Consider the following 22,806-nt stretch of genomic DNA (forward strand, 5'->3'; position numbering starts at 1 on the left):
CCTTTTCTTATGACATTACAATGTGCTAATTTATGTGAAATGCTTGGAAAGGGTTGAAGTATCGTGCAAACGGATTTACTTATCAGGAAAGGAAGAAAATGGAGCATCGCTGCTAGCGACAGATGTCCCTTCAAGGTCTTCATGAAAAAAGGTGGCACGTGATATTAGACCACTTAATCAAAGCTGAGCCAGTTGTAGGTTCGCAAGAGCTGTAGCGAGGAAAAGGGGCAAGTCTCAGTGCACTGTATGAACATAATGTAGCACCATCTGCATGTAGGAGGCACAGTCGTCACGCCAGGGGCTCGAAATGGATAGAAGCCCCAGGAAGACATATTTAATCTCAATGTAAGGAAAAAATAATTTTTCACAACTAATGGTGTACAGTCATGAACTTGGCTGTTTCCGGAGATAAACTGAGCTCCTCGTGGCTGGAGAGTCTTCTCTCCCTTTGGGTGGGTACCTTCCAGAGGTGCTTAGGAAAAACATCACTTTGGAAAGGAGGTTTGAGTAGAGGCCTTCTTATCCCCATGCTTCTGTGAGTCCTGTAAACATAAACCTTGGGATAGTTATTATATGTGGACATAATTTTTACATTGAAATTCAGAACCAGAGAGTGGTCAGTTAAAGGTGACTCTAATGTGGAAGTTGGAAATATGGAGAAGGAAGCCATTCGGAAGTCCCACGGTAAATTATTTGCAGGGAGGGAGTTCTCACAGCTCTTCGGTTTCCTGTATTTTAAATAGTCAGTGACCCTTCCTCCCCTGCTGCCCCTTGTCCATGTGCATCCTGTGTTCCCACCTGAAATAGCCCCTCTACCTCCCCCGCACCCCAGCCTCCCCCTCCCCCTGTCATGCTCTCAGGCTTTGGGCCCTTGCATTTGCCTTCCCCTTCTACAAGCTTCTCCTTTTTCAGGACTGCATTTCCTTCTCTTTGAAGCGTTTTTCAGTCTTCAGCCCCTAAAGATGACAGGTGTCTCTCCTCTACTCTTATAATGTATTAATAATAATTAATAATAATTTCCATGTATAACTTTATCATAGCAGGTTTCATAATACATTGAAATCAGTGATTTTTGGGGGGCACTCTGTCTTAAACTCTGTGTGCTTCTCAAGGGATGGGAGTATTTTATAGCTTTCCATATGGTATAAAATGTGAACTTACATTTATGAATGAATGAATGAACGAACAGGCCCACTATTGGCCATGCTGACATATATTGCAGAAGAGAAATGTTATCTTTCTGCCATTAGGTAGTAACGCTCCTCCTTGTCTCACTATAAAACCATTGCAGTTTTCCCCCAACTCTCTTCTTTATGGCCAGTTCTTAGTTCTGCAGAAATCCTCTGCTCCAAGCACAGGGCTCACCTCTCAGTTAAATTCCACTTTATCCACAAGGTCTTTGTTCTGCAGCCAACACCCAGCTCACTCCCTAGGTACTCCCAACATATCCTGTCCATGTTGCCAATTAATCATATACTTCCTTGCATTGTTATGTAACTGCTAACATGGATAAAGTCTTGTCTCACCAGCTAAAGGACATTTCTACAGGTCAGAAATTATGTCCTTTCTTTTCCTCTGCATATGTGTTAATTTCAAATGAATCAGTAAATGCAGAATAGACTCAGATCATTACTTGACTTGAGCATATTGAGCTTCCTGCTTGTTAAGGAGGATGGCATTCAGGTCATTCTTTGTCAGGAGAATAAAAACCCAAACAATCACATGAAAGTGGAAACAGAAAGAAAGCCTAATATGTTGTAATAGTGATAGTATTTTAAGGGGAAAAAAGGCTACATAACTTTATCCTTGTGTGTGATCCACATCAAAAGTTTTCTCTTTGACACCATGATTAGATATAAAGAAGATCATTTTAGAATATGCAAAACCCTGTTATGATGACTTGACCTTTACCAGCATATTTATAAAGAGCATTGTTAAGAAGTTAAAGCCGTTTGAGATCAGAACTGATTATATGGAGAATTCTGGGGGAGAAGCCCTTTACAGTCAGGATGGAGTATAAAGTATTGGAAGCTTTAGCAGAAGAGGTCTACCTTCCCCCTTTTCTGTAGGATTTATTGTACTTGCATAGACTAGAAAAGGAATCTGTGGACGTGTTTTCCCTCATCTTGAGGAATAAATTCCTCCCACCTTCATTCCCATCCAAATGGAATTGCCATTCTCAGTGAGACTGTCGCCCATTCAGGCCACTGACTGCCCTATTTCAGTACTTGCTCACTTTGTGAATCTTCTTTTGAGTTGCCTATTTTCAGTTCATTTTTTTCATTCAGTTGTTCATTCACTCATGGAACACGAGCTGAGCTGAGCTCTTCTGGGTGTCCTTATCATGCATGGATACCTCTTTCCACTTTCATGCCTGCCAAGTACTGGTTCTCCCACCCATCCCTGCCCTTTCCAAGGACAGGTTAGTCCCACTCTCTTTGCTCCATCTCTGCATTTTCTTAATGCCCCATTCTCCATTGTCACCGCTTTTGCTCTCTTTTCTCTTGAACTTCATCCTATTTAGGGCTTTCCTGGTAGCTCAGCTGGTAAAGAATCCACCTGCCATGCAGGAGACCTGGGTTTGATCCCTCGGTTGGGAACATCCCCTGGAGAAGGGAATAGCTACACTCAGTATTCTGGCCTGGAGAATTCCGTGGACTGTATAGTCCATGGGGTCTCAAAGAATCAGACATGGCTAAGCAACTTTCACTTTCATCCTGTTTAGACATCGTTCTTCTGTGTGATATAATTATCATGGTTAATTCTTCCTTCCCTCAGCTTGGTTTAGGTTTCAAGCACCTTGCTGGTACTTTTCATCCTTTTCTGTTCTATTGGAGCTTGAATACGTTGTAAGGTAAATGCAGCTCATTGTACCTTTCAGGAGATAGTGGGAAGGAATGAGTCTTAGTGGCTCTGGTCCTGAACCCTGCATGATTACAAAAAGGAAAAATGGGACTATCCGTGGAGCTCACAACACTTCATGGTTCATAAGGCCATTTGTACATGTGCACAGATATACTTGCCAGGGAGTGCCTCCATGAGAAAGAAAACTTACAAAGAGAAAGTCGTGTCAGATGCATTGATCAAATGATGTCTTTGCAAGGAAGGGAGAAACAGGAAAGTCTTTAAGTAACATCTAGGTGCTGTAATAATGATAGCTTAAGTTACAGTGTGCCTTGCCGTTTACAAAGCTTTTTTTTTAATTTAACTTTTGCTGTCCTCATTTTGTCTTTCTGACTCCATGAGGAATTTACGGATATGAAAACAGAGATCTAGAGAATAAGTGACTCGTGCAAGATCACAAGCGTTGTTTGGTACAGGGGACAGAGCAAGTCCAAGTCTTTAGCCTGAGTTCTTTGATTTAAAGCCCTCTACTCTCCACTGCATTTAAGAAAAACAATACTTTGTGGTTGTCTTAAAGTTCAGGAAACACATCAATGAATATGAGTTAATATCTCAATCATCGTATTTGTTTATAACAGTGTAGTACATATTAACACAATATACATATGTTTCAGTTACTCACTGCTGTGTAACAAGCCACCCTCAAAAGTAGTTGCTTAAAACAGGGAAGATTTATTATTTCTCATGCCTCAGTGTGTTAACTGGGAGGTTCTCCGGCAGCTAGCTGGTGGCTTATCTGGGACTGGATGCTCCAAGGTGGTGTCACTCACGTGTGTGGGCCGGAAGGGCCTGTCGCCCCCTGTGTGGTCCTTCATCCTGGCTCCTTCATATGATGGCAGAAACAAGGGAGGAAGGAGCAAAGCTTTAAAAAGAGACCAGCATGGAAGGCACACAGCATGGCCTCCACTACATTCTGCTAGTATAAGCAATTCCCAGAGTGAGCGTTGGTTCAAAGAATGGGGCAGTGGATTCTGCCTCTAACTGGGAGAAACTGCAAAGAGTTTGAGGCCATTTGTAAGTCACCATGACATACATGTCACCAAAATAGGGACTCCTTTAGTTTTCCTTCTCTGATGGTGGAGAGTTGGTGGAGTGCTACAGCTCTGTAACTTTCTTTTCCAAAGACCAGTGTCCTTCTGGCCTGGGGCTCATGGCCTCCTTTCTCCCAGCCACTCCCTTCTTGTTACTTCCTTCCCTGGCCAGTCAGCAGTTTACCTGGGAGTAGATACACAATTTAGAAGCCTCTGAGCACTGCCTAAACTTTAAGCATCATTTAGTGATCATTATTTTTAACTCCTCTCCTTGCGGAATGTTGTGACTACCTCGTTAAACTTAGTTTTGCCCCATCACACAATAGGAAATAACATTTTGGGACACCACAGGATCTGCCTAATAAAGCCAGGTCGATTTTTAAAATATCTTACATCTAACAGAAAAGTCTGAAAGAATTTTTTGGCCTACCCAATACATAGCAATTCCCTTCTAGACTGATTGATTATAGAATGGTTGAGAGACCTGGACCCAGCAGGTGTGGTTGGAGTGTGGAGCCTGCCCAGGCTGTGCCTCTGTGCATCCCGTGACCTCCTGTGTCATCCAGCTTAGACTATCTTAAGGAGAAAGCTCCTAGATCATGATTTTTTTTTTGATCTATGCTCCGTATTCTTTGCTGTCCCCAGTATACATGCCTCATTTTACAGTTTTTCCTTTGCCCCTGTAATTTTTCACCAGGATTTTTAGGTGCAGGTCCACAGGAGAGAAGTTAACTAGTTAAAAATCTAAAAGATAATACCTCTCTTGTCTTTCCTTTTTCTGTACGTACGTTAAGTGAGTTTTTTAGCATCATTATGCCTCTTCTGCTGTGTTATGTGACTCTTCTTATGTTTTTATTAAGAAGATGAATGAATGTAATATGTTATTTACAGTCAGCCATTCTAAATTTATTTTAATGAGATTTGTCCCAAACTTTTTGTTCTGAAACATTCTGTTATCAATTTCTGTCTCTAAATATGCATTCCTTCATAGTTATTGAGAAAAATCCAATCCAGTTATTTTGAGGTGGAAATAAATGAAGTCATTGTTTATAACATTCAAAAACTTAAAATAGAGTTTCTCCTGGGTTGTGTGCAGTGTATCACGCCAGGTTCCCAAGCTCCCTCCTGGCTCCAACCTCTCTCTGACTAAAGGGTCTGATTCTCTTCCAGAGCCTATATCCGGAACATTTATATCACTTGTTTTCTGAGACACTATACTGAAAATCCTCTTTTATTTTTAAATCAAGATTTGGAAGCATTGGACTAAGCATTACTTAGTCCAAAGTAATTAAAGATTTTAGAGTATCTGTTAGTTACAGTGTTGACTAATATGTGACTTTGGTTTTCACTAAAAAGCTTAACGGAATGTCTTGAGCACGTTAGATTCTGAGTACAGTTCCAGTGAAAATGCAGCTGAGCCTGAATCCCAGTGTTCCTCCACCCACCCAGGAGACAGGTTGTATGGCTCTTTGCTTTCAGGCAGGGTCCTACCTGCTGGGTGGCAGAGCACGGCTTTGTGAGCATGAGTCACAGGGCAGCACCGGTCTGCTGTGGCCCTGAGTTCACTCCCCTCTAGCTCCACCACTCAGGAGACCTCATGTTCCCTGTCCTACACTCTCCTTTACATTGTAGTCTGTAAGCAGACGTGTACATGTGAGTCGACAGCTAAAGAACACTCCTCCACACATGACCTAGTGCCGTGCAGAGAGAGCCCATGTCTAGATCTGAGTTCTAGAATCCATGTCCACTTATGCATGAATCTGGATAAGTCTCCTGACGTCATCTGGGTCCGTTTTCCTACCGAGAGAGGAGGAGACGAGGAGGGATTTGATTATCTCAAAAGTAACTTCTACCTTTAAACTCTTGGACTTCTCCCAAACTCTTTAGAATGGGGGGGCGGGGTGGAGGATGGGGAAGAAACTCAACCTGCTGGTGATCAGAGACTTCTGGAAAAGAAGACAAGGAAAAGTTTTAGAAAATCCCAAGACTCAGAAGACAATGAGAGAGTGAGAGGGATGTTTTTCATCATGATAGGAAAGAGGTAAAGTCCAAAGGAAGTCATGAAAGAATTACTGTTCTTTGTCCTTTGTGTTTTTTTTTTTCTTAAAATAATTAGGTAAGGCAAAATGAAATAAATTGTTAGTCTTATAAAAATGTTACAGACTAATCATTTAAACCAGGATAATCAGAACTGGTTGAATTGTGAAGGCTGAGTGGTAATCCAACAGAAGAGATTGCCTGTTGGTTAATGGCTAGCTGGATATTGCTAGTTGCTGTTTCTTTTTTTATATCTATAAATAGATAGCCCCTTATATAGCAGGAACAGAGACTGTCTGGCCAAAGGCTGAATCCATAAGATAAGGATTTACTCTATTAAACTGCTTTCTAATAGAATGTGGATATCTCTGCCTGTCAGCCTGCCTTGATGGGTGCATTGTGGGGAGGGTGCTGTGTGTAGCATCGTTACAGCCCTGCAAACTCACCGGTGTGAGCTCCATCAACATGTACCTGGCTGCCGACTGGCTCCCACGGCCGTATTCGTACCTGTTTGTCCCCAGCTATTGCTGCCCCGCTTTCTTTAAGGTCAAGTCTATGTCTTTGTCTCTCTTCCCTGTCACACCTCTTTATCCAGGTTCTCCATGTTTTTATTGCATTTTTCTTTATTTCACTCTAAGTTGTGTATACACACACACAGAGAGCATTATATTTGTGGAAGAGTTTTAGATTCTCTAAGTTTATGATTAGACCATTTTTTTTCTATGTCTCTTTAAGTGAAGAATGGTCTATCAAGTTACAGCCCCTTGTCTTTGTTTGAGCCTCAGTTTTATTTCTGTCTCATAAGACATTGACCTTAGAAGACAATTTTTCACTCATACCCTGTTGTATATCATAAAGCTGCAAACACTGTAATTCCGGGAAGGGAAATAAGATAAAAAGAAGGATGCCCAACCCTGTTGTATAAGAAAGACACATCAGATATACAGCCCATGGCCAGAATGGAGGTCATGAGTTTTACTACAGTATCTAAATAGTCATACGCTGCTGCTTCAGGGTGAAGATCCAGGATGCTTAGTTCCCTTTGCTCCATCCTGATCTCTTTGGACTCTGAAGAAAATTTGCCTTGTTGGTACTGTATTGTATTATGATAATAGAGTCTTGGAGATTGCTGCACACTGGTTTTTGTGACTGGCTGTAGATACTTAGAAAAGAAGCTTTCTGGGGTTTCAGAAGTTACAGCCTGAAATTGACTCATCCTGGATGAGGCCAGCAGAATGGAATCTTTGGCAGGTTGTCCTTTCCCTTCAGAAGCGCTTGAGTTACATCAGAATTAATCTAGCCACAAAGCTGCAGTGAGCGAAAACAAGGTGCAGATTTGGAAGTGCTCAGTTAAATAGCCAAGAGCCATTGAGAACCTCGTGGAAGACAGAACTCTGGGCTTGGTATGGGGGGTGGTGTTGAATAAGGTAAGGCTTAGGCTTGAAGGAACTCAACACCTCACAAATACCACCTCCACCAGTCTCAGAGAAGTTTCAGACCTTTGGAAGGTAATAAGAAAGGAACACACACACACACACACACACAGAGGTAACCTGCCTTCCAGGAAAGAGTCAAGTCATAGACTGGATTTCTACCAAATAATGACAACTGCATTTAAGAAAAAGCAATCAAGCAACCCGCAAGCTTTAAATCCAGACTAGGCAAGCCTTAAATCCAAACTACGAAATCAAGGACCTCAAAAAACATACACACAGACAGAATCACTGGTGATCCTTTTTCATATCCCTCCATATTTGCCTGTCGTTTCAAAGCTTGGAATCTACAGGTCCCAGCTTATAGAGAAGTCACTGTTCTCTCTTCTGCATCATTTAACATCTATCCACTTTTGAGTAGTTGGAGAAGGAAATGGCAACCCACTCCAGTATTCTTGCCTGGAAAATCCCACGAACAGAGGAGCCTGGCAGGCCACAATTCATGGGGTCGCAAAGAGTCAGACGCAGCTGAGCGCTTTTGAGAGTCTTAGAGAGTCAGTGTCAGTATCAGAAATACCTTAACTTTCTCTTGGTTCCTACACGTGCACTTGGGTGGTTCCGTTTTCTAGAGCTCCGCAGTCAAGTCTTGACTCTAGAACCTCAGCCTGTCTTCAACTGAATGGTGCCTTTAGGAGGGTGCTAGGAACCAGGAGAAGGCAATGGCACCCCACTCCAGTACTCTTGCCTGGAAAATCCCATGGACAGAGGAGCCTGGTAGGCTGGAGTCCATGGGGTCACGAAGAGTTAGACACAACTGAGCGACTTCACTTTCACTTTCACGCCTTAGAGAAGGAAATGGCAACCCACTCCAGTGTTCTTGCCTGGAGAATCCCAGGGACGGGGCAGCCTGGTGGGCTGTCCTCTATGGGGTCACACAGAGTAGGACACGACTTAGCAGCAGGGGCCAGGGGGTAGGCGGGATGATTATACAAGGGTCAGAAACATGGAGGACAGGACTCATCATGGGCACATCAGCCCAACCAGACAGGGAAGTCAAAGCCAGAAACTTCTTGCAGGTGGCTCAGAAAAGCCAGGTTCCTTCGCAAAGCTCAGGGAGCCCCTCTTAGTCCTCTGAGACAGTGTTAAGTTTTAGATCATGCAGTAACAGTTTCTGTAGATCCCTGTGTTCCTAACAATGTGCTGGGTGATTAAGTTGCTTGTATGATGCTTCCTGAAGCTAACCAGTCAGAATTATCCCTGAATATTCATTTTCAAAAGGACTTGATCAAATTAAAGCCTTGTAATTAATTATCATGTCCATCTGTTCCCAAGACCTTATCTTGAAGAAGATGGTGGGTTTTTTTTAGATTAATCTATTAGTAGACAAATTTCTCTAATTCAGTTCATATTTTGGTTGTTCCCTTTCATTTGAATAATTTATCCAGCTGCTTTGGGGATAAATAAAATTAACTTACACAGTATGTAAAATATGCATTAGCATAGGGCAGATTTAAAACATTCCTGACTCTTGACACGCTATCATGCAGCATTCTGTTTTTAAATACATGCAGAAAAATTTGGAAATACATTTGAAGCCCTTCTTTCTCAACTAAGAAAAGAACTTCTATTCTGTTGCCCTCTGTCACAGTAATTTTTGGCCCAAAGGAGCAAGTCAGCTCATGACTAAAAAAGCCAGAGTCTATATTAAACTCTGATGTTTGTAAAACAAAATAATTGTAGGAATTCCATGTTATTATTGGACCTGTCCCCAGAATGAAGAAAATATGCTTTCCTAGAAGTAAAACCCTTGCCCATTGGAGATGAACTGTCTCCCTAATAGAGAGTTTAATTTGTCAATAATTCACTTCAGATGTGTAGCCCTGTACTTCCTATACGAGTGTCTTATGCCTTTTGTGTTGCATTTGACCAGTGTCTATTCTTATTTTGTACTTGTTTCACTTCTGAAACAAAAAGCCTTAGGCTGTCACTCAGGAGCTTTCAGTCTGATATGAGGGAGACTGGCCATCACCAGATGATAAATACGTGGCCCTCTGACTGTCACTGAAAGAAAGTCACTCAGCTGAATTCATAAGACTTTCGTTAAAAATGGAAAGAAGAATCCACAGCCTGGATAATATGGAATCTCAGAGGGCTTTCCCCACCCACCCTCATTTGATAGCAGCAGCAGCATCATGATTCAGCCTATTGGAAGAATAGCTCCAGACAGTTCTGCAGAAATGTTTTGTGAAGTTACTTAGAAACTAACAAGCAAATCTAACCTATTAAAATCCTCCCTCTTCTAGAAATGCCAAAAACAGCACCCAGTACTGTGGACTGTATTTTCCTCTTCATTGCACCTTTACGTGAGCTGTAGGTGATAAGACTCATCATTGTGTGGACACGGTTTGCAGAGGGTTGAGAGTTATATTGGCTTAGCGGACATTTACCTGCTTGATTGCAACCCTGAAGACAGAGACAACTGGTGTGTTTTTTGGACTTTTGCTCAGTCTGTTGTGAATGTATTAGCACACAGACAAGCGCATTTTAAATGATCTTTCTTGATTTTGCCTTTGTTTGTATGCTGTGGCACTTGTGATAAGAGGATGGAGTACTTTGATGTCCATTAACTAGATCATGGATTCTTGAAGACTCTTATGGCACTTCCTAAGACATGACTTCCTAAGACATTAGATTGTGTACTTTTTTGAGGACAAGGATGCACCTTGTAAGTCTCAATCTCCTCGTTGTCTTTCATAGGTAAATACTCAGTATATGCTTTTAGTTAAATTTATAGGTAGTTAAGCTGTAGCAAGTCCTAGAATCAGAATCCCATGTTTTTAGTCTGTGTGGAGAGCAAATATTTGAGTGTTTATCATATGCTGGATGTTTTGCTAACCTTGTAGGGATAAGAAGTAGAGACTGATGTCAAGGAGCTTACAGTCTAAAGGGAAGACAGATGTAGATAATTGGAGCAATTTAAAGTGCTACGTGCTTTAGAAGTAGAATTGTGCAAAAAAACAGTAAGCTTATAAAGAGATACTGATTTCGATTTGGAATTTGACTGTTGGATTTGACTTTTGAGCTCAGTCTTTAAGAATGAGTCAGAGTTCACCAGATGGAGAAAGAGGAAAGGGCACTCTAGGCTATTGTGGTCATCGATTTTTATATTTTTAATGTGTCTTGCAACTTAAAAAACACCAATACTGTGTATTAACACATATATATGGAGTTTAGAAAGACGGTGACAATGATCCTATATGCAAGGCAGCAAAAGAGACACAGGTGTAAAGAACAGACTTTGGACTGTGTGGGAGAAGGCAAGGGCGGGATGATACGAGAGAATAGCACCGAAACATGTATATTACCATATGGAAAATAAACGACCAGTGCAAGTTCAGTGCATGAAGCAGGGCACTCAAAGCCGGTGCTCTGGGACAGAGTGATGGGGTGGGAGGGGGGCACACGGGCACCCGTGGCTGACTCATGCCGATGTATGGCAAAAACCGCAACAATATTGTAATTACTCTCAAAGTGATTATTTTTAAAAATTAGCATGGATCCCACTTACGCAGGTAGTGCTGCTGCTGCTGCTGCTAGTGCAGGAGACACAGAGATGCAGGCTCGATCCCTGGGTCAGGAAGATCCCCTGAAGTAAGAAATGGCAACCTGCCCCAGTATTCTTGCCTGGAGAATTCCACAGACAGAGGAGCCTGGCGGGCTACAGCTCAGGGGGTCGCAAAGAGTCGGACACGACTGAGCTACTGAGCACACAGCACACTTGATGACTCAGGAAAAACGGAATTCATGCTCATGTTGCTTTTTCTTTTTCCCTTTGATAACCATCCCTTTTGCAAAACTACATCACTAGATCTAGATGATTTTTACTTTCTTACCGCTTTCAATTGAAGGTACTTGTTAGTGTGGTACACCAGGGCCCTTGTTACCCAGCTCTGGCCTGTCTCACTACTTCATGTCTCCCACACGTTTTCCCCACAATGTCCCCCAGTTCCCCAGCCCAGCATACAATATCCTCCTAGTGACTTGAACCATTTGCTCCAGCCTAAACACACTATTCTTTCTTGCCTCTGTAAATGTGTGTAGTTTCTTCCCTCTTCCAGGAATGTCTGTCCCTCCACTCTCTCTTCCCCATGTGGCATGAACGCTTCCCATCTGTGCCCACTCTCACTACCCTGCTCACACACGCACATGCACACAGCATCTGCTCTTTGTGACTGCAGTTGGAAGAATGATCCTAAGGGTTGAACGGAGGTCTCCAGACACATGAGGGACTCCAGGGTTGAAGATGCAGAACAGCTACTGCCAGAAGTGTGATTTTTTTCTGTCCACCAGTCATCAACAGCTTGGGTATCAGGACCAAGGAAGTCACTGGTTTGATCTCCAGTTTGCAGCTGGCTGCCTTGGAGCTTTGACCCCAAGACATGTTTTCTTGACATTGCCCTTTTTTGGGGGGCGGGGGGGTCCATCTTCAAATTAGTCATCAACATTTAAAACCTGGGATTCTTCATGTAAAAATCTGGTGTCTCTTGAGCAGTTGGAAGGTATAGTGACATTGACTATACATTTCTGCATGGAGTGAATAGTGAAGCCCCCTCAGAGGGCACAGACCCTCTAGAGTTGTCCACAGCACCCTTCTGCCCTTTGAAAGAAGACAGTCACATTTGCCATTTCAGGGTGTATCTGACTTGGGTTTGATGTCAAGGGACAAGATATGGATGGAGGTTAAAGGGACAGGGAATTTAGAAGTAGCATGAAGCTGGTGGCTCAGGTAAAATGCCCTGGGTTTGGGGGCTGTTTTTTGTGAAGGAGGTACCATCAGATGAGGCCCAGGCTTAGAATAAAAGGGAACCACTTAGAATAGAAGTCTCAGTAAGGTTGAGGAGTCAGTGTGGTGGGAGCCTGGGCCTGAGACAACGGAAAGGAAAAGTGAACCATTATTCTGGAAATGCCAAAATCAACCCCCAATGTTGTGGACTGTAGGAAGTCTGATTTGACATTTGAGAGAACTGTGGCTGGTGAAAGCAGATGGCTGAAGTGAAGGGGCAGCAAGGGTCACTGGGGTCCAAAAGATCAGGTGAGGGGGTCAGGATGGTGACCACATAGACCTGGAAGCTTCCAAATGATAGTGATATGGAATAGTTCACAGGTGTTGAGTGCTCCTATGTTCCAGACACTGTGCTGGTTACTTTTCACACATCAATGTATGGAATCCACGTCGCAATCCCATGAGAAAGGGAAGCTTGAATCATCCTTGTCCTACATGTGGAACAAGTGAGCTTGAGAAAGCTGATGGGGTGCCCAAGGTCAGACAGCTCCCACGTGGCCAGAACTCAGCCTAAGATTCCTGCCTGTCAGAGCACATTCTCTGAACCTCCACCCCTCTGTAGGAAATGGGCAGGAGATAAAGCCCCAGGGGGCCAGCGGGGCTTGCGTGGAGGCTTGAGGGAGCAAACAGCAGCGTAGGGCTGGCCTGTAGTCACTGTGAAGAACAAGCCCAGGGCAGAGGTGAGTGTGGGGCCGTCCATGGTCTCACCTTAAGGAAGTAGTCTTTTCAGGTGAGCCAGGTAAGGGAGAGAACAGATTTGATGGTGCACATTGTGATGGTGATCGGACTCTGGGAGAGGAAAGGGTAGGGGGGTGGGCAGAGCAGTGGGCATGAAAGGATGAGTCCCTGGGAAGCAGGGCGATCTCTGAGGATGTGCATTCCCTTGAGGATGGGAGACCAGGGGACCTTGCACTTTACACTGATGACAAGGATGAGAGGTCTGGGAATCAACAGCCCCAAGGGATCCAGGGGACGTGTGCTCAAAGTCAGCTCTTTCAGTGCCAGCTCAGGCCGCAAGCAGCTCTGAGGGCCTACGGAAGTATTAGCAGCCCAGGTGGTGGAAGGCCTCCACATTTCCAAATAGTCCTGATGTTGGAGTTTGTTCTTCACGTGATCCAGAGGGGAGACAGAATGGTCCTCATCCGCTTGTGTTCTGGTTTGTTTATTTTGTTTATATATATCCGATACCTCCCTAAACCACACTTCTTGAACCAAGCACCAGGCCCTGTGTATCCCGAGCCCACCCAGCTGAGTGCCTGCTGCACGCACACACTCAGCAGAGAGTTCCAGGATCACTGCATGTTCACCAGCAAGCTGCTCCCACGTCCTGAAGCATCCATTCCTCAGGCAGTCGGCAAATCCAGCCCTGAACCAGGAACACCTGATGTTGCTTTATTAGAACATACTGTCCCCACCAGACCCACTCCTCCTTCCCAGAGTGCAGCGTGCTGGTGTCTTCTCCTCGCTCTTCCTGCCTGGGCCTCCACGCACCTCTCTCTCCTGTCCCCTCTGCAGCCGTCCTGCCCACCATGGAAGTACATGCTGGTGTCTTGCTCTAGGCCTGGGGAGGTGAAGGCAGAGAGCTTCTTGTCCTGGGTTGTGGTAGTTACCAGGTTATTGGACCATGCTCAGTTCAGTTCAGGACCCCCACCAGATCCGAGGTCTTGTGTTTCGTGGGCCCTGGGGTGCCTCCCAGCTGTATGTCTGTGCCTCTGGTTCCCCCGCAGCCAGGAGGAGTCTCTTGGGAACAGTCCCAACTCTCTTCTTGTTTAAACAGTCATGGGGTAGAGGACCTGTGCACCGTACACTGGCTTTCTCCTGACCTTACCTGCTTACTGTAGGGCTTGGCTCCGGAAGGTGATTTCTAAGAATGGCATGAGCCCACAGCTCCTATTGTCTTATGATTTATACCACTTTTCTCTCAAACTTAGTACCTACAGTTAAGTTCCTTGAGCCACAGTCCAGCATTGAGAAGCCATAGTCATCAGCCCCTTGATAAAGTTAGGAAGAGGGTGGTCATAATGCCTGTGTCATTAAGGGCTTCCAGTGGACTTTACTGTCGTTATTAATACCGTGCAGTGGGAAATGCAGAGGACCATTTTCTCTGTTTGCCCCCCGTTGATACTGTCCCTTTACTGAAGCAAATCCTTGCACTGCTCCCCACAGAAAAATGCAAAATACAACAGCAACCAAAAAGCACAGAGTGATTTTACTGTTGTCTTTGAAGGGAAAGTGATGCCGAACATGGGGTTTCTGGTTTTACAGGTGAAAAGAGGAGTGAGGAGGCCTCTGGGAGGAGGCGTGTGGTCCTTGGAGCCCAGGCCCTGTGCTTGCTGCTACGGCTAAGGCACGTGCTGAACCTCCTGGGTGGTGGAAATGAAAGAGATGGTGGAGGAATGAGCTGGGGATGGCGTGCGGTGGGGGTTGTCACTTAGTAGTAAATCTTACAGATGAAGCAGGAGAAACGTGGTGAGAAACCAACATAGGGAGGGCAGCTTTCTATCAGGTTAGGCAGGCCCTCAGCTGGGAAACTCATTTCTTTTTGGAGGTTTTATTTTCAGTCTTCTTTAAAAAACAACAACAACAACACAGAACTTACACATAGCTAGAAAGAGGTTAGAAATTTAATCCGTAGGAAGTTAGTAGATAGATCAGATTTAATTAAAGCTGAAGCTACTTTTTATAGACTAGGAATATGTTTTACATGCCGTTATAACTTCCGTTACTGACAGTTATTTTATTTTTATGGTGTGTGGAATCCTAGCAGTACACGTGCTTTGCCCTTTTAATTCCACATTTATTCTTGTTTCCTGTGTAAAGAGAGCACTGCCTCCCGCCTAAATAGAGTCATTTTTTATTTATAGACACTGATTCTCTCCTTGCCAAGGGCTCAGCACTCAGCTTGGATGTGGAATGCATCCAGGGTTGGGAGACATGTTTGCAGGGGCCTCAATGAGTTGTGTCCTCCAGGAACAGGTAGAAATGACAATCTGCTAGGGGACGACGAGGGGTCTGATAGTTTGCTGCTCTGTTGAGTGGTGGGAGGAGGGGCCAAGAGGACCCTTCTCCTCACAGCGTCTTCTGCCAACTCCCTGCGCTTTAGCATCCTTTGCAGTTTCTGTCGTCATTGTGGTGAAACAGACTGTTGATTCTTCAGTGTAGTTGTGAAGACATGCCTGGTAATCCGGAGATGCCAGCACTGAGTGTATCGTTCCTCTTCCTGCATTCTTCTTGGGCGAAAAAGGAAGAGACAAGGCCCATCATGAGCCGGGCCTGAGGGTGGAGGTGCTTGGTGAGGGGGGAGTGGGGAAGGGAGAGACTGTGATGTGCTTCGAGGATGAGGTGCAGACAAGGAGAGGCTGCAGACGGGGATGAGCCAGGATCAGACTGTGATGGGAATGACAGTGTTGGAATCCTGGGATTTTATAGTTAAAAGAAAGCACATGAAGGTCCAACCATCTCATTTTAAGGAGGAGAAAACTGAGCATCCCACAGTTTAAGTGGCTGGCTAGCAGTCATCCGTTTTCTGATGAGTGATGGTATTGGATAGTGAATTCAGTTATTTTCTTCCTTCCACGTCTCTTAACTCGTAGGCTAGCTATGTTCAGGCAGGAAGAAACTTAGTAAATAATCGAGAGCAAGTGCTGCTGATCAAAATAGACTACTCGGTGAAAGGACAAAACTAGCTGCACGTGGCTTTTGCCACTGGGAAGTGCAACCTGCATTAATGAGACTCTGTGCCGTTGTTGTTGTTCAGTCACTTAGGTGTGTCTGACTCTTTGCCACTGTGTGGACTGCAGCACACCAGGCTTCCCTGTCCTTCACCATCTCCCAGAGCTTGCTCAAACTCCTGTCCGTTGAGTCAGTGATGCCATCCAACCAGCTCATCCTGTGTCGTCCCCTTCTCCTCCTGCCTTCAGTCTTTCCTAGCACCAGGGTCTTTTCCAGTGAGTCAGCTCTTCAGCATCAGGTGGCTTCAAGTTCAGCATCACTTCCTTTAGGAGCAAATTGTTCAGAAAGTGGGCCCCAGATTCCCAGTGGAATCTCCTGGAGATCTTTTTATCCAGGCCGCTTCTAGAGCCCTGCCCCAGACAGACTCTCAGAGAAGCAGTCCTTGACAATGGTGCCCTGGAATCTGCATTCTAAACAAATTCCATAGTCTTTCCCTCCACACACTGGTTTTGAAAAGCACTGCGCTGAGTAGCTCTGTGTCTAAAATTTATAAAAAATAAAAATTTTAAAAACAATGCACGGTCCAACCTCTGACTTACTAGCCATAAAAAAAAAAAATCTTATTCCAAATTATTGTTTGGATGTCTTTATCTCATTCAGTTTTTTCATTACAAGACAAATAAGACATGTCCCTGCACGAGGGGAATTCACAGGAGAAGCAGTAGGATTTTGATTTTGTACCAGGAGCAGCTCTATACCAGGAGAGAGAGCTAACTAATCCTGGTTGCTTATTTGATGAGAGAAGGCCTTGTGGAGCGAGCAGGTGGCCTTAAGGCTGCATGGAATTTGCCTGGGGAGAAAGAGAGGCAGGCATTTGAGACCAAGGGGCTGGCTGAGCTGTGGCACTGAGTGATGGAGGTGGGGAAGGAGGATTCCGTGAATCGCAGGTTGCCGTTGTCACTGTCTGCGTATATGTGTGTCACGTACTGTCTCCTCCACACGTCACAGAATATGGAAGCTAGAAGATAAGTAGAGACTTGACTTGGGAGCACCTCGAAAGTTGTGCTGGGACTCAGGCCTGCCTGGGAGTGTCTGTGTAGATCAGGAAGTAAATGACACAAAGGGAAGGCCGGAGTGTGCACTGCTTTCCAGCCCAGAGAACCAGCCCACGCAGGCCTCCTAAGGAGGGGAGTGCCCTCTAGGGGCTTAGATGATTTTTCTGAGTGCTGTTCATCTTTGTGCTTGCCACTAAGCTGGATCTATTACCTATTGGAGAGGGAAGAAAGACAGCTTCACTAACCTACCTGGCTGCAGCTGTGATTACATTATGCAAACATTTATTAATGTGGTACCTTGATTGATGATTATCTTAATACTGAGGATAACATTAAAGGCTTGATTTTCAGGCAGATTGCAAATACAAGTTGGTTCTTGTTGGAGGTTTAAAAGCCCTTAGCCTATGATTCCTTTTATATGAGCTGACCAGAATAAGAAGATCCATGGAGAAAGAATAAAGACTCGTGATTGCCAGGGGTTGGGAGAAAAGAAATGGGAAATACAGGCTTCTTTATGAGATGATGAAAATGTTCTAAATTTAGGTAGTGGTAATGGTAGCCCAACCCTGTGAATATAAATACCATCGAACTGTATACTCAACAGGGGTGGATTTTATAGTATGTGAATTGTGTCCCAATAAAGCTGTTGTTTTATTGGTTTTCTTTAAAAAGCCCTTAGCACTTCTGCTCCAGGTGTCCTAAGAGAAGTGTGGTGTTTAGGGTTTCAGAGAGGAGTTATTATCTAAAGTAGTCTAGAAAGACAGATGGTACCTAGACAGACAGCGGGAGATGAAGGCTAGATAAAGAATGTTCAGCAGGGAGTAGAGTAGTAGGCAGTGCAGAGACAGCAGAGGGAGGGCTTGTTTGGAGAAGGTGGCTAGCATCAAGAGAATGAAGAGAAGTTCTGTATTTGGATAAAGATACGCGGAGGACGTGAGAGTGTTGAATGCTAGGCTGACAAGTTTATCAGTTAAATGAAGAGTGACTGAAGGCTTTTGACTACAGAAGTACAGGAACTGAACCCGTAGGTCGAGTGTGGCATGAATTGGGAGAAGGAGAGACCTAGGTGAGGGGAGACCAGGTCGGAACCTGGAAATTGGGGGATGGAAGGTTTTAGAAGTGAGGAGTAAGTGTGGACATCAGTTTACTTGTAGGTTAGTCTGTTTGCTCAGCCACTAACCCACATGTTTTCCCATTCCATTGCTTGTTCTTTATCCATGCTTTGGGGTAAAGGGTAAGAGGGAGATTGGGAGGAGAGACCAGAAAAAGAATAAGGATGAAGAGAAATGGTGATAAGGGCAAGATTCTGCTTGCATGCTTCAGCTGCTCTGTAATTTAGCATTTCCTCCTCATGACTCACTATAAATAACAGGATAGGAAACCTTATTTGATTTCAGATCAGTTGACGAGGCTGCCTGCCTCACTATTCCCATCTGTGGAAGGGAAGACTCCCCACCTCCAGTGTAGGTAAACCAGAGAATCTAGAGTAATCTTACTAGAGAATTTTGATCAAGCTGCCTTGAACTCAACATTACTTATAATGTAATAGATTTCCTTGGAATAAAGGTTCCTGATCGGCCCTCATTTGTTACCTGAGACAGTACAGACTTTATCCATCAAAAGAGAACTCACACGAGCTGTATTTTGTTGCACTGTGTGAAATTGCCGTTTGACTATTTTTGATCTGCAAAGAAGGCAGTTTTGTAAAGCCTCAACCTAATAGATACTTGCTCAGTAGATATCCGATGTGAGCCCAGATTTTCCCCTGTTGGTTTCCTTCATAGGTTCCTTCCTTTTTAAGGTGCTAGTGGTCTTGAACACCTGCTAGTTTCAGGTTCTGAGGAGTCAAAGGTGGCAGTAACTACGGAGGGCTTGCCCAAGGGCTGGTCAAGAAGGGGAAGGAAGCAGGAGCAAGCCCTCCAGCCAAAGCCAGGGCATCGGAATCCTCGGTGCTGTATTGTGCAGTCCTTCTGGGTTTAGAAATAAAAATTCAGCCTAAAGAGTTTTCCTTTCCTCAGTGGGTTACTAGATCTGCAGCGTGCCAGAGACGACCCATATGGGTCTCTAGAAAAATGAGAGAAGTATTTTAGAAAGTGGGAAATAGGTTAAATGTCAACATGGGGGAAGCAGGTTTCCCTGGTGGCTCTGTGGTGAAGAATCCGCACGCAGTGCAGGAGACACGGATTCAGTCCCTGGGTGGGGATGATCCCCTGGAGAAGGAAACGGCAGTCCACTCCAGTATTCTCATCTGGCAAACTCCACGGACAGAGGAGCCTGGCGGGCGACAGTCCATGGATCACAAAAGAGGCAGATAAGACTTAGCGACTAAACAACAACAAAGCGGGGAGAAATAGACTTAAGGCGAACTTGGTTATGCTTTTCAAGTTGGTGTGATTTCTGACAGCCTAGCACAAAGCCTGGCACACAAGCGCACATGCGTGTTCAATAAAGATCTCTGAAAGGTCAAAAGACATCAGATGAGGTATTTATTGCTTGGTCATGTGCTCGCTGGTGTTTAACTTAGAGTGATTTCCTAGAACCCAACAGTGGGAGAGAAGATAGCCAATCCCCAAAGATGTGGAAGGCTGGCCAGCTGTTCTTGTAGGATGCTTTCATCATCATTACATCCAGATACTGGGATCAGGGCGGGGCCTCTCAATGCTCTTTCCCCATTAGTCTGTGAACTCTGAAAATTTAAACTTGTACAGAGCGTCAAGTGCAGTAAATGTAAAGGATACATTGTTACTATAATGTCACAGGAATATGATCATCTGTTTAACTGCAGTGGCCACACACATAAAAATGAGAGACCGTCACATAACCTTTCCAGGGACTAAAAGCTCAGTTCATGTTTACTCAGCCGTGGAAGGTGACTGTCCTGTAGGAATACAGATTATGAATCGAGAGCTCCTCGCTCTGCTCACACCAAACAGCCAAACATTTATTCTAAATCACAGTCAGAAATACCACTGCAGCAAAACCTTAATTACCTAACGACCTCAACTTCACTATAAAGCATATATAGCCATTTCCCCACAAGGAAGGGGCCTCAGAGGGGTCACTCACACCTGTCCAGTGGCTGTAACATCTTTGGTGAAGATATTATCTGAATTCATTTCTATTTTAGTTCTACACTTAACTAAATTGTCATTAAGTCTCTGGGTCTGATTATGGAAGTACTTGTGGAAGACAGACATTTTATTTTAGAAAAGATCTGAAGAAAAATAAGAGCACAAAACAATCAAATAAGAAGAGAGAAAAAAACAGAATTAATGAATTGAGGTGTTAATAGTTCTTCCCTCCTGGGAATGTTACCCTCCCCGAATCTTGACCTCTCTGGTACATAAATACCCACATGCTTCCGGCAAGGATGTCTCCTTTTAAGAGGCCTTCCCTTCACTCCAGTCGACCTGGGAACTCCCTTAGTCATCCTCTCCACCTCTGACCCACACTTCCATTGCCAGGGGAGTCCCGGGCAGAGCCTGGCTGCTCCTTCCTTGTGTTACATTTACATCCTGACGCCCTGCTGCACTGGGCTTCTCATTTCCTGCCTCCGATTTCATTCTGACACATCAGCATCGGGCAGTTGACAACATCTTTTTCTCTTCTCTTTTTTTTTTTTTAAACCTGCCTCTTATTTTCCTGCAGTCAAGCAAGTTTTGCAGGAGAATTGAAGTTAAGGGCGAGAGCCAACAGAGGTAGTTTGCATTCAGAAGAATGTACACATGCAGCTTAGAAAACCTAAAACACTAAAACTCTCAGCATCCAGATAGCTGTCACAAAATCCATTTGCTACAGCTTATACCCTTTATTTGTAAAAAGCTCCTTGGTCTTTAATCATAATCTATATTTTTTTATATAATTATAAATTAATATAGCTCCAGAGGAGGGTGCTACTAGGCACAATCACACTGATTTAAAAAAAAAAAAAAGCTGAAAAACTAATGACCTATTAGTTGAAAGAATCGAGTCAGAAACATTGCTGAGAAACACCTAAAGGTCAACAGCAGCAAAGCAGCATCATAGAATCATTAGAAAATGCAGGAGCACCGTTCTGTGTCAGCCCATCCAAGCATCACTGATGTCTGGAGAGACAGGATAATGTATGTCATCAAGAAAGTGTCTGTTATGCTCAATACCAGTCTGGTTAAGTAAGAAATGAAGTAATGCATTTTAGGAATTTTTCTGTCCAAATGGTTAATGTTAAATTTCTGGGCGTATACTAAGGAGATGAGCCTTAGTTATTTGGAATGCCGATTATGTTAGGACCCACTCCCCGTTCCCCCGGTGACACCAGATACACAGGACAGTGTCATGGAGAGGGGTGAAGAGTGTGCCGGCCACTTTGTTTGTGGTCTCCCAACTTCTGTGTTGTTGTTTATTCACGGGGTTTTCCTTCCCTTTTCTCTGGTTTCAGATGCGAGTGTCTCTCTGGCTTATGTGGTTTCCCCGTGTGTGAGGTGGGATCCACTCCCCGCATAGTCTCTCGTGGAGATGGGACACCTGGAAAGTGCTGTGATGTCTTTGAATGTGTTAATGGTACGTGGGGTTTCTCTTGTTCTCAGCGAGCATACATTTGTGCAGGAGGAGGAGGAGGGAGGGTTCAATCTAGCCGCTTCTGTCTTTTTAAAAGGCAGACAACACGCTCAGGGAGTTGATGAAACTCAGGATAGCTGCTCAAGACCCCACCATGCAGTAGGGAAAGCTAGGAAGGGGAGCCTCATTCCATCTTGTAGAGAAGGCATTTTTGAAAAGGTCATCGCAGACTACAGGTGGCCGTCACCTTCTGCCGTGTGTCAGTAGTTGAGAAATTCTAGGATTGCAGGAAAAGGACCACAGAAAATGTGGCTGTGTTCTTCCAGTCGGAAGACCCCATCCCACTACTCCTGGAGGTAGTCTGTGTAACTAAGGCCACGCTGTGGCATTAGGCCACGGAGTGACCACAGTTTGAAAAGAGAAAGGACCGTGTTCCTCTGGTTCATCCTTTTTCTGCTTAGAGGAAACACTTCTGGCCAGCCGCTAGTCAGTAGTATTGTCCTCATTAAAGCCGGAAACTTGTGGGCCAAAAAAGCCACTCTTCAGCCCCAGGATTCCTTCACAAAAAATCCACCTCTCTCCCTCACCTTTCCGCAGAGGGTTTGGTGTGTGACGACCTGGTGTTTATTGAATTTAGATGCTAGAAGGGAGGAGAGCCTAAATCATGCTCCTCCATCAGAATTTTCGGAAAAGCAAAGAATAAACTCAAGCAAGTGAACTGTCAGTGATTTTTAGAAAGCATTATTTAGTCAGTACGTAGACACACAAGGAAAATGACTTTGAATGTGGACAAATACAACAAAATTATACAGATAGAAGCGTCCATGTTAACTGCTGCCTGTAAGAAATCAGGGTTCAGGAGATTTTCTGCCCTTCTCCCAAGCTGCCCCTCCCCCACAAGAAAGGGTTGTATGAAAAGTCCAGGCTTGTTTCACTGAGTCCTATAGTTTTTAGGCCAGAGGCTACATGTTTTGGTTTTTTTCCCACTTTCAAGAAGCACTGGTGGTATGACTTTGTGGTTAAAAGGGAACACAGACTGGAACTGAATGGCTCCAGTTTGAAAATCAGTTCCTCCACTTGGCAGCTGTATGGCCTCAGTTGCCACATCTGTCAAATGGAGAGAATGACAGTAAGTGAAGTCAGGTTTTGTGTGTGAGGCACTAGAAATGGTGCTTCAGGAGCAAACAGCCTCTGTGATTCTGTGTGCCTCCTTCCCGTTCACTGTCCTGGACACGGCAGGACGTTGCTTCTTGACTTCAAGCACACGGGGGAGGTACAGGGCAGGCTCCACGCAC

At 44.4% G+C, this 22,806-nt stretch overlaps 1 protein-coding gene across 1 annotated transcript in view; it reads left to right on the forward strand.

Moving 5' to 3' along the window:
- The window catches only part of CRIM1 (cysteine rich transmembrane BMP regulator 1), a 210,651-nt gene that overhangs the window by 95,568 nt on the left and 92,277 nt on the right, over positions 1–22,806 (forward strand). Inside the window, exon 5 of the mRNA XM_018055113.1 lies at positions 21,393–21,514. Coding sequence (XP_017910602.1) covers positions 21,393–21,514 — 122 coding nt within the window. The remainder of the gene's footprint in view (positions 1–21,392; positions 21,515–22,806) is intronic.

Source organism: Capra hircus, chromosome 11, assembly GCF_001704415.2.
Source record: "Capra hircus breed San Clemente chromosome 11, ASM170441v1, whole genome shotgun sequence".
In the NCBI taxonomy this organism is placed as follows: domain Eukaryota; kingdom Metazoa; phylum Chordata; class Mammalia; order Artiodactyla; family Bovidae; genus Capra; species Capra hircus.